Here is a 12,813-nt window from a genome sequence, read left to right on the forward strand (position 1 = left end):
AGGACTGACACTCCATTTACTTGAATTGGGTTTGGGGAATAAATGGATTTTACTCCAGTGCTTTGCAAAGAGAAATTTTACTTATTCAACAAGAGTTGCAGCTTTTGGTTCCCTTTAAGGAGTCAAAGAAAAACAAAAAACAACTGTAAGAAACAATGGCAATATGACTGTCAACTCCCTGTGACCACATCAGCTATTCATATTCTCTTTGCTCCCTCTATCCCACCTGCTCTGTTTTGATTTCACCTGAATAAGCTTCTCACTGGTTGTATTCTGGCTAAATTAGATTGCTGGCTGCCTGGGAAAGGAATTGCCCTCACATCTTTCTCTAAGTGTTCAGCACTTGTTTGCAAATTTGAAATAACACAGTCATATGTAATAGCAGTCAAGTGTTTGAATTGCAGAACTCCTTGTGCTCTTGTGCAGAACCTCTGTGGGGGCAGTCACTACAGAAATACTCTGCAAAATGTTCATACTAACCCAGAGCTACCTTCTTTAAAAAAACCCATCTGAATAGAAAAAGAAAGGAAGTAGAAGGAGGAAATGAAAGAAAACACATGATAATCACCACTGTCTGGCCTAAACCAGAGCTGTAATAATGTGTTTAGAATCTACAAGTTCACAGCATCCCGCAGCTCATCACTGCTCTGGAGAATACAGTTGATGCAGCTGGTTTCATGGGCTTCTTCCTTTCTCCAAGCAGATTTTTAACAGCCAGCAAAGCAGCATAGAAACCAAGCAACCTAGGATTTCAGGGAATTGCATGAATCTGAGCAAGGCATGTGGGGGCTTTTTCTAGCTTAGGCGAGACTGTATCTTGGGGTGCATCAGGCATCATCAGCTGGGTGACGGAGGGAATTGTCCTGCTCGGCTCTGCACTGGGGCAGCCTCACCTCAAGGCCTGTGTGTAGTTTAGGGCACCACAATATAAGAAAGGTAATAAGCCATTAGGAGAGAGTACAAAGAACGGCTGTGAGGAATGTGAAGACTCTGGATGGGAAGCTGTATGAGATGTGGCTGAGGTCACATGGCTTGTTCAGCCTGGAGGAGACTGAGGCAAGACCTCATCATGGTTTGAAATTTCCTCTCAAAGGGAAGAGGAGGGGCAGGCAGTGATCTACTCTCTCTAGTGACCAGTACAGGACCTGAGTGAACAGCATGAAGCTGTTCAGGTAAAGCTTAGACTGGCTGTCAGGAAAGAGTTCTTCACCCAGAGGGTAGCTGGGCACTGGAACAGTCTCCCCAGGGAATTGGTCACAGCACCAAACCTGACAGAGCTGGAGTTGTCCTGTGCAGGGCCAGGAGTTGGGACTCGATGATCTTTGTGAGCCCCCTCCAGCTCAGGATATTCTATGATTCTGTGACTAGCATTTGGACAGGGCAGTAAGTACAAGTTGATTACCCTGATTGACTCTCATGCAATAGCGTACCCAAAACTGCCGCCTTCAGGAGACAAAGCACATCTTAAAAGTGATTTCTCTGAGCAAAAGTAACTCAGAACTTATCAATTTTTTTGGTGGGAACAGTGGTTTCACACCCTCAGCAGCTGAGAAATCCTTGTCACCAAGGTCTCTCACTTTCCTGGCAAGTGCTGCAAGTGTTAAGCTACTGTTGAAAAGTTCACCCTAACATATTTTGACTGAATCCAAGCCAATTTAAGCAATCATTTGAAAACAGCTTGGAAAGTGGTCTCAGATAACTCAGATATTGGCATGTTTCTCAAATCCTGGTCAAGAGGAAAGTGGCCATGCAGTCTATGCAATGTTAAGCACAGTCGGTGCAAAACCTTAGGATTCTTAAGGGGACTTTCTGTCTCACAGAAGTTGCAACAGTTTGTCTCAGATGCTAAAGTAGGTCTGGTAGAGCTTTGCTGAATTTCTGCTTTAAACATTGGTGCTCAAACTCTGTTTAAGCACCTTTTGAAGTGCAGAAATGCTTTGTGAAATAAGTGTCCAATCTTTTTTTCTGAAGCTGGTTCATGTCACCTTCTGTTACATTTTGTGTATCAGCAGTGCCTCCTTCCCATAACTAAGCTCTCTCATTTCAGCAGACAATGGTTTCCTTTAACACAGAGAGCATTTTCACATCTTCTTTTTGAATCTATTAATCAAAGGCATTTCATTAAGGACTCCTTCTAAGTACCAGGAGCTCTCCCAAGGTGTCAAGAGAAGACACTGCTAGACCCCTCAGTTCACAACACATCATCCTCTCCAATAGCACGATCAACACATGCTCCAGGATGCTGGAATGCCCTGGGTTAACACTGCCCTCCTGCCAGCCTTGCTGCCAACAACCAGACGCAGGTCACACCCATGTGTTACCATCCAACACAAAATCAGCGAAGACCTGAAACCTGAAAATGTGAACTGATCATTTTTTTCTGAGGAGTAGTCAATTAACAGTCACCAGGAAACAGAGGAAGAGAAACTGGGTGATTTCTAACAAATTATACCAGCTACCACATCTTTCAAATACAGCAGACTTTCTCATTCCTTTTAGCAGTGCTTTGTGGTTCCTCCAAGATGACCCTGTTGTTTGACTGGATCTATCTGTGATGATAAATGATAATTTATGATGGCTGTTTTCCCAGGTGCATTCAGATCCCAATATTTCCCTCCACAAATGTAGCCAGCACATTATTGTGTAATTTTTTATGGTTTTGAGGAAGCAGACAGCTCACACACCACGCCCAGGAGACAATCTTCTTACGTGATTAAAGCGCAGGGCATGAGGGCAAAAAGAAAAAAGGAAGTATCAGAAAGCACCCCACTACTTTGTCTGCAGCTCAAGCATTTGCAAAGACTAAGGTTTGCATTCTGGAGTTCTCCTGGATTCTTTACTGTTCCCTTTAAAACCCTGAGACTAACTTCAGGTGTAACCCTATGCACTGCAAAGATCAGTGCAGAATTCTGCCAGCTCTCTAACACTATTTGGCATGTGGTGGACAGATGGTGAACACATGGGCGTTAAGAAGGCCAGAGCACTGTGCCAAAGTTTCTCTAGCCAAAGATTTGAAATGCTGTTGTTCCAAAGCATTATGTAAGTCTCCACCTTACCACAAGCACTACCTGATCCTTGAATGGAGCAAGGCCCTGTGGAGTTGCCAGTGGGCTGTGTTACCGTTAAACAAACAGCACTGACTTGCCTCAGAGAAACCATTCCTCAATTACACTGTCCCTGAAGTGACCTGCTCACTGCTCCAGGGTTGGGAGATTAAGGCAACCTTCAGTTGTTCTGGTCCAGGAGGATAAGTGAAGGAAAGCATATAAATTGCTCCACCTGCTAGCTTTTGGGAAGCATCTGGTGGAGCACAGACTGAACTTGCAAAGGGAAAATGGGGCCATGAGTACACTGGAAGTCTCTGTTTGTCCTAGGCTAAATGAGATATAAACTGAGGGGAAGAAGCCTCGCTAATAGAATTATTGCAGAAAAAGAAAACAGGATGGTTTATTTTTCTCGGTCCCAAAGGAATATCACTGACCAGATGACAGCTAATAAAAATTAAGTTTCTATACTCTTATGTAATGGTGTGCAATATATGTTATGACAGACCAGCCTTATTTGACTGGCAAGAGTATCTATCTATCTAGCTATCTACCTATCTATCTAATCCCTTAACCACTAAAACTCGCCTTTGGAAGTATTTCAGTTGGGAAGAGGCAGTGGAGAACAGAAGACAACTGAACAGAAACGACTAATGAACATGACGGTTTAGATAATATTGTGAACACTGTCATTTCAGATGTATTTTTCATATGAGAAAGACTCTTGCCTTCCACAAGTAAAGTAGATTCATGTTTGACAGAGTTCAGCAGCGGCTTAGGAATTGGAATTGTTTAAAGCGGGAAATGAAGGATAGGCAGTTCCAGTTCCTGGAAAACTAGCAAGCTTAACCCTTCCTGGAAGACTTGGCTACTCTGGAGAAGCCCCAAACAACAACAAAGGCCCTCAAGTAAAGTAACTGTGTTTAACTTTTAGACCAAATGAGCAATTTAATTTAACATCTGTAGTCCTCTCATGAGTTCACCTCAGTGTGATCTTGTCTTCATGTAAACTCATTGAAATGGAGAACTGGACAACTCTGGCTCTCAACAGTTAGATGATTTCTCCAGAAAAAAGGACAGGTAACACAGCTTTGCTGCTCAACAGCACATTCATGAGATTAGTTAAGAATATCCTCTCTTCCCCTGAGTTTTTCCTGTACACTATGTTCCTAACAGAGGAGTCCACCAACGCAACAGAGCCCATATTTAGCCTATGGAATACCAGCCTCTCCTGAAGATATTATCAAATGCCATTAACTCCATTTTTAGGACTTGTCACAGAAGATAATTTCCTTGATTTTTTGAACTTTCAAACTTATTCTTCAAGTACATGACAGAACACTCAGTGTGGGGTGAGACATGTAGGTACTACCTGTCACACCTACTCTTAGGTAGTCAGTGTTTGCAGCCATGAATTAGAGAGGTTATTTTCTGGTGAAGTGAGGCAAGAACCACTTTTTTCATCTTGTTTTAAAGAAACACCTCCTGTTTGTTGTAATACAGGTGGCCTCTTAGGTCAATGCACAAAATCTTGGCCTTTTACCCAGATTGTTACAGCTCTGTCATTGCACTGTTTTTCCTTAACTGATACTGGATGATCACCTGCTATCAGTTACTACAGCTTCCTTCAAGTTGATGGGCTTGGTGTTTAGAAGTGTAAACAAAGTGGACCTGGGTGTGAAACCTAAGTGCTAGCTTTGAAAAACGACACTTGGTGGAGAGGGAACTGCCCACAGAAATAACTTTTTACTAGCCTGAACAAAGATTACATTTCATCAAGTTTCTTTCTGAGTGACTTCTGCTCAGCTTGTTATTATTTATCTGAACAGCCTCCAGATTTAAGAGCTGAACACACCCTGTAATTTAGCACCCGTCTCCCTCAGGGTATGATTAGGCTGGGAGCTGATGAAAAAGTTTCTGACTTCAGCTCCCATTATCCTGAGGAATTTCCGGCTGCAGAGATTTTGATTAGCAGACACTTGACACCACAGTGTAGGAACCAGGTATGAGCTCAGGCAGAGGGAACCCCCTGGTACTGTGAACAACCCCACTAACCTCTTTCTCGCCACTCATGATACCCATTTTGACTAGGTCAGCTGTTTGACTTCTAAAGCTTCATGGAAGAACTCCTACCTCCTTTGCCAACATTCATGAGCAAATTCCACATTTGGATCCTTTCCAGTGAACCAAAATAAACTGCCTTTCTTCATCCCTGATGTGACAGAATCCCAAAAGGTGGAGAAACAACAGTGCTCATTGAGGAGAGCCCTTAGCAGTAACACAGCCAAATCAAAGGCACAGTGTATGACAGATTATCTGTAATACACACCATGTACATTTTTTTTGAGTGTACCAAGAGTAAAGTCAACACCCATTTGTGGGCTCTGACACATGAACAAGCTGTCAGAAGGCAGTAAGTTACAATCTATCAGTTGCTCTATTCTTGCTGCGCACACCACTGCTCCACACAGGTTACCCAAATGCCAGTTAGTAGTTGATGTGCACTAACTTGTAAACCTGTCAATGCCTTTTGTGTCTCCTGTCTACATATGCTGTCCTGCAGGCTTGTAAGGCAGCTCACTTCAAGGTGAAGGTAACCCAGGTAAAAAGGTTAACCCTTGAATCAGGAGATATAAAGAGATGCTCAGAGTCTGATCATGCTCTTTGCGATATCATACAGCTGTGATTTACATTGTTATGTTAGGCTGGATTACTCCTTCCATCTCTCTCTTACTAAAAAACTTCACAGGACTTTTGCTGGTTCTTTTTTTTCCATGGAAACTGGGACTAACCTTCAGTCTATTTACCATATTTTTACACATCTGATGCGATGACCTTTATTGCTGCCCTGTGTCAGCTGTAAATAGAAAAGACATGTACAGTGATATTCAGTTCCATATGAGGTAAAAAGCCATCTTTGTTTTATAGTGTGCACTCATTGTATGGTACTCCAATTTTTCCATCTTTTCTAAAGGGCTAATTTGGTCCATTTGCCATGCCAGATGTGCAGAAGTATTTTAAATATTCAATCAGAATTGCAGTTGTTGTGAAGCAGATAATCACAGACTTGGCTTGGTTATTATTTTTTTTAACTGTACTGTTCCTGTGAATATGATAAAACAGAGGTTTGCAAAATGCAGTCTCCACTTCACAGTCTGGGTCCTGGCCCAGACTTGTGGTTTACAAAGCCTTTCGCTGAGTGACAACAAAACAAATTATGCAGTCTCCCTTATGCCTTAAATTTAATATCTCATCTCCTGCTCTCTAATTCAAACCTTCACACTGCACCACGGTTTCCTTTGTAATGAGATAACTCTGAATATTAAGTTTGCATTACACAGAGCTATTATTCACATGCCTGACATCATTACATATGGAACAGTAATCAATAAAACATGGTTTGAGAGGGATTGGATGGCTTGTGGGCATGGGGATCAGTCACCCAAGCCTCTAAGTTTATGAAAAATATCCATCCAAAGTCAGTAGTGACCAACTGCAGAGCCTTGATGAAAGCCTCAGGCAGCGAGGGCAAAGTTTGAACAGTCAGGGATGTTCACTGTCTGAGGTGGTCCCATCGTGTCACTGGTGAGCCACTTGGCTGGGGTGGAAGGACTGGACAGGTGCACAGCCTCTGCCTGCTCTCTGCTCTATTGACCTCATTTGAAGACAAACAAATGTCCCTCTTCAGCCCTGGCACCCCAGATCCAAACCCATTTAATTTGAATTCCAATCCATTCTGGCTGAGTCAGCCTGGCAGATTTCGCTGTCTGTTCTCTACCAGCTGTCAAAAAACAATCTGCCCTGCAGAATCAAGCCCAGATGACTGTTCACTGTGAGAGGTTTATAGGCTCTGTGAAGCCTGACATATCACATGTGCTCGTGTCCTACCTCCATCATTGTCTTTCCCATCGCCGCATGCCGTCTCCATGGAAGTGTCACAGCCTGCTCCTCTCCAGCCCAGCTGGCAGACGCAGTGCCAGCCGTTCATGTCCAGAGTGCATCTGCCATTGCCATTGCACAAGCCAGGGCATCCCTCTGCAAGGCAAACAGCCACACGTTCAAACACACTCGAAACACAAAGCAACACAGCCTGGAAAGGGCCTCATTAAACAGCTCTTTCCCTTTGCCTTCAGTTGATTTCTCCACTCCCACTTTGTGTCTTCCCACCTGGAATGAACCCGCTTTGGTGTCAGGATGGTGGTGACTACTCAATGGGCAGCTGCTTCTGGCTCTCCCAGGAGTTCCTCACAGAATAACCACACTCACTGCATTGAGAGAATAGTGAGTTTCAGGGGGGCACCGAGATATTCCTGCTTCATTGATCGCAAAAACAAGGCAGCATATTGCCCTCCGAGCCTCTCAAAACATTTACTACGTAGGACTAGTACTTGGGGTTACCTGAGTTACATTTGGGATAAAAGTTCACAACACCCAGCAGAATAAAGCAGCTGGCTTTCAATAATACTGAGACCTCAGACTGGTAAGCATTCAAAAACAGGAAAGGGAAAAGTAGAGAATATTTTGAAGACATACAGTTTCTTTACTGTAGTAATTTTGGGAGCAATTCATCTCACCTGCTTAAAATTAATCTAAAACTGAGATACCTTCAACTCTCTGTAGTCAGCAGAGAAACAGACTGTCCCAGAGCAAAAGTCTCCTCAGGGGGGTTGGTGCTCATGGTGATGAGCTGAAGCATGCTCTGGAAACACCCATTTCTCCCCAGTGACTAGAGAGAGCCCAGTACAGAGGCAGAAATTTTACAGGTGAGAAAATTTAGTTAGGGAGGAGGAACAGCAACCTCCTGTCTGCTCACTAGGGTTTGGTTTTCTCATCTGATGACCTCCTGCTGAGATTTTTGTACTTCCCCCCCCACCCCACCTCACCCCTTCAAGAAAACAGCAGAGCAATTTCCACAGTAAGCAGCGGTGTGAGGGAGGCTGCTTAGCTTAAACCCTTCTGGGTGCTTTTTACCTGCAGCGCTCAAAAATCTTTACCACCAAGCTGTCAGAAATGTAAGAGACACTTAACAGCTTAGGAAACTGAAGTACAAGGGACTGAAGTGACCGTGAAGGTCACTCAGCAGGACTGATTACATCAGGGAAACAATTCAGTCTTCCTAAGCCCTGTTTTAATGCTTTCTCTATTTATATGTGTGCAGTGCTATCCTGCCACATAGTCTGAGTTTTTTAAGGTCCTCAGCTTTGCAAGACAGGTTTGTGGACCTGTGGGAACGACACAGACCTATCCCGTGCTAAAGGACAGTGAAGAGGTGTACATTGTCTCAATACCTTTTTGACCATGTGAGGTGTGAGGGTCTCCCCAAGGCAGAGCTGGAACCCCATCTAGAGCATCCCATGTCATAGTGTGTCCTACACTGGGGAAATGGGGCTTAGAAATGCCTTTTAAACAAAAAAATTGTTTCACAAGGAGCTTTTTAAGGTCACAGAACTTTTCCCAGTGAACAGAAAAAAACCAAACATTTTTAGGACTGTTTTTTTAACAAGTGACTGATTTACATGGACCAAATGGAAAAAGGAACAAAGATGGTATGGAAAAGTCCTTTAGAAGGATCTTAAATATATTACAAACAAATTTGTTGCATTTCAGTCTTTTAAAATGTGTATTCTGGGATGCAGCAAATGTGTGTGTATGTGTCAGCATGGTGTTGTGTATTTTGGTATTTATACACTATATTAGTATTTATATACTACAAAAGAGCTATCTATAGGCAAGGCTACTTGAAATTCTTCATTTTAATATCCCGCCTTTAGTTACTTACAACAGTGCCAAACTTTTAACCATTTAATCAGATTTTTTCCATGCTACAGCTAATTTATATATTTGATCCCTTTACTTACTTTCAGTACAAGCTGGAAGCATTCAGCTATTTTGAGAATTAAAGAGGAAGAAGTATATTAACTAACCGCCTAAAATTACTTGGCTAGGGAGGTAACCCCATTTTGGAGTAGATATATCCAGTTTGGATGAGACCATCCTGACAGCAGAGATAGGAGCTTTTCCCCTCTCTAAAATCACAGAATCATAGAATGGTTTGGGTTGGAATGGACCTTAATGGTCATCCAATTCCAATCTCCCTGCCATGGCCAGGGACATCTTCCACAAGACCAGGAAGCTCAAAGTCCCATCCAATCTGGCTCTTCAAGTGATGGGATATCCACAGCTTCCCTGGGCAACCTGCGCCATTGCTTTAATTTGTCTAGATGAAAAGCCTCTGAAGAAATCTTGCTTTATGTGTATACTGGATGGCTCCATCAGAGCTTGGCTGGTGCGTCACCACTGAGCACACCTCTTGTTTTTACTCCTCAGACTCTTTAAAACCTTTGCTAAAAAGTTCTCTTCTATCCTACAGTTGCAGAGACTGGGCAGAACAAAGGTGCTGTAGTGCTGACCTGGACAGGAATGAAGTGAGAACGAGAAAGACCTGAATGAAGTTGAAGACACCATGATCTTGGCTCATGTGAGAAGTGCCCAGGAAATGTAAGGGAAAACTAATCTAGCTATAAAAACGAAGACCTCATACAGAACTGCATGTGCTCTACTCTCTCAGGCTTAGGAAAAAGGGAATTTGGAGTGGCAGAAAACAGATGATATAGTTTGGATGAGGCACCTTTGGCATCTGAAGAAATGGGAAGAGCTTGATTTTTCTCTCCTTGGACAATAGTGGCTGGAAAGACGATGATTTTTTTCCCAAAAGTTAATTGAACACATAAACATTGAGAAGGGAAAACTCCTTAAAAGCTATTTGAGGTAAAGAGAGTATTGCTGGCACAAGAAAAAATGGACATAAACCAAATATGAATAAATTCTGGCTGAAAATTAGGAAAAAAAAATCATTTGCAAGGATCAAAGGAATGAAGTTCTGGAGCAGACTCCCTGTGGGAGTGTTAAGGAGAAGATTCTTCAGTTACTTTTCCATAGAGCTTAGTAAATTTATATAAAGTTTTACACAATGTGTCCTTGCCAGCAGAAGACAGATTCTAACTGAGGAGACCCCTTTCAATCCTATGTGTTTGAATTTTGTGTGCAATTCATTGTCTACATGAAACATGCTTGAGAGTATTTAAATGGACTTTCAGGATTTACTCTGAAATATTCTTGATCTGGACCCAGAGAAAGTAAGCCAAACATTTCAGAAAGAGGACAAGCAGAGGAAAAGCATCAATCAGGAGAGGAGAGAGAGAGACGAGAGCAATTATCTCATAAGATTATGCCTTCCCAAAATATCTATTCCTCTTCTTGAGTACTATGGGAATGCAGGGTGCCCTGATGAGACATAAGCATCTGTAGATACCTAAAGTAGGGTAACTTCTACCAGCAATTTTATACTCCACTGTCTTGGCACCCTTTAAGTCTAGAAAGTAAGTTTGTCCCTTCCCACTAAGGAGAATGTAATCTCTGGTTCTTAGTAGATAAAGCTCTTCCAAGGAGCCAGGAAGAACTGTTTCCTGATGACAGAAATGACTCTTCTGTATAGGAACACAGAGATTTCCCAATGTTTACCATTACATTACACAGTTCATTAAAATTTCAATGCTGTGAGGATTAAACTGAACCCCTCTAGTATCATGGTTTGGTAGGAGAGCAGACATTTTAAAGATGCATAGAGAAAGTAAACCATTAATAGGAAAAAAAAATATACAGCAGCTGTTAGAGGACTTGGGCCTTCAGAAGTTAGAAGGCAACAGAGATGCGTAAGCCAATATATCCAGGAGAACGGACCTGTACGTACTATCATTTCTGTAGTGGTTCACTGCAGAGACTTGACCACCACTTACACCACACAGATAGGATGGTACAATATTCCTCATCCCACAAACAGTGCACTTCAAAGCACTTGATGAAAAGACGATACAAAATAAACTTTATCCTCTCCTTTCCCCCATGCTGGGGAATAAAGCAAAGAGATCATCTTGTTTCCGAATTGCTTCTGAATGTCACCACAGCGGGATGGCTTAATCCTCAGAGATTTACACCACCATAATCTTGCAGCTCAGATTTCTCATGGCTAGAAGTCACCAATGATCCATTATTCCTATTTGTGGTGTTAACTGTACTTGGGTGACTAAGAGAATTAAATACGTGAATAGGGCTTTTTCGGAAAAGAGGCAGGAAACTCTTTATGTGAGTTTCAAACTTAAGCACATGTAAGTGCTGCTGAAAGATTCTGGAGGGCATTCACAAAGATGTTTGGTCTGCCATGCAAGTGAGAGAACAGACCAGGGAAACAATATAAAAAGTGGGTTAATTTTGAAACAGAGAAGTACAGACCACCAGAGTCAAAGGAGACTGTCAGCAGAAGTTATCCTGCAATTTTTAAGACTGTTGGTGAAATAATCTGCTCTTAATGAGCTGTACAGTTAAAGCCTTCTCTAATTAGTCCAACTATAAGCAACATTTACTGGTATTTTTCTTCAAGGCAAACCTCACTGCCACTTGAAATAAGACTTAGAAGAAAAGGCTAGTTATTATTTTTCCTTCACCGTCAGTAGGAAAGCACCAATGGATGTTCTTATGAAGTCCCAGACAGCAGCTGAGCTCTGGGACAAGTAAGACATGGCTGAATGCGACACGTGAAGATGCAAATGCCTGAAGCTTGAGAGAACAACAAATGATATGAGACCTGCAGAAGCTTCTCTAAGACTAAAGATGAGGAGCAAAGCATCAGCTGATCCCTGCAAACTACGAAAGCTTGTCCCAAAACCAACTCAACTCTGAAACTACCACTATGATATTCTGTGGTGACGGGAATCCAGAAATCCTTAATCAGATGCATACTCTATAGGAAAGTTAAAAAGTTACTGACCAGAGCTCCTACACTTGTAACTGTACAACTGAGGGAACTGGCTTTGGTCAGACCTTGAGTTCTCACTTGCTTTCACACTTCAGGAGCAGCCCTTGCAGCCACCCCTGAATTCTAATGTTGTTCAGCAACTTTAAAATTCAAACTAGTTGTTTATATATGCATCACTACAGTGTTAATGTGGTTAATGATTATTTTTGAAGAGTAAGAATTGATATTCAGTAATAGAAATTAATTAAACTGATGTACCATCAGATTCAATGATATTTTGGATGGAGAAACTCTCTCTAAAATCAGCATCTCTTTTAATTATTATTAAAATAATAGGCACTTCTTCTCATCTTAAGCATTACCAGTGTTAATTAGGCCTTAGTTTAGAAGACTCTACTCTGAGTCTAGTTAGAGCTTTTTGGTTTAATTATGCTGATGTTTGCTATTAAAACTCGCCCTCCCATTTAGGAACAATTCTACATCTTCTCTGACTGACTGGTTTATTGTAAAGCTGTAGGAAAGATTCAGCAGTAAATCAGGCTCACCCTTCGACAGCAGGATTACTGGGAAGGGATTTCAACCAGAAAGATGTTAATAATTAAGAAAGCCAAAAGGGCATGAGTAATTTAGTTTTGAAAAATGCACACCATGCAGTTAGCCAAGTAGAAAACCATGTACTTTTAATGTTTCAGCTATTGCTAATCTTTCCAAAAGCAGCCATGCATAGCAAGAGACGATCTTTTATTCTTAAAATGTTACTTAACCTGTTACCTACTGAAAGACTCATTAAATATAATGTGTCTTTATTACTGGGCATAAAGGTGAGTCAAAAAGCTACCTAGAGGAAAAATGACACCTACAAAAGGCTTAGTTAAAAAAACTGGGCCACTGAATGGGCAAATCAGTACTTAAGGTTCCTTGCCAGGCTCTGCAGGTTGATTTTTCATCTCTTCTATG

At 41.9% G+C, this 12,813-nt stretch overlaps 1 protein-coding gene across 19 annotated transcripts in view; it reads right to left on the reverse strand.

Moving 5' to 3' along the window:
• Nucleotides 1-12,813, reverse strand: part of TENM4 (teneurin transmembrane protein 4) — a 1,547,018-nt gene that overhangs the window by 106,226 nt on the left and 1,427,979 nt on the right. For all 19 annotated transcript variants that reach the window (XM_038158275.1, XM_038158258.1, XM_038158266.1 and 16 more), the window contains one exon: nt 6,933-7,079. In XM_038158275.1, coding sequence (XP_038014203.1) covers nt 6,933-7,079 — 147 coding nt within the window. The remainder of the gene's footprint in view (nt 1-6,932; nt 7,080-12,813) is intronic.

Source organism: Motacilla alba, chromosome 1, assembly GCF_015832195.1.
Source record: "Motacilla alba alba isolate MOTALB_02 chromosome 1, Motacilla_alba_V1.0_pri, whole genome shotgun sequence".
Taxonomy (NCBI): Eukaryota; Metazoa; Chordata; class Aves; order Passeriformes; family Motacillidae; genus Motacilla; species Motacilla alba.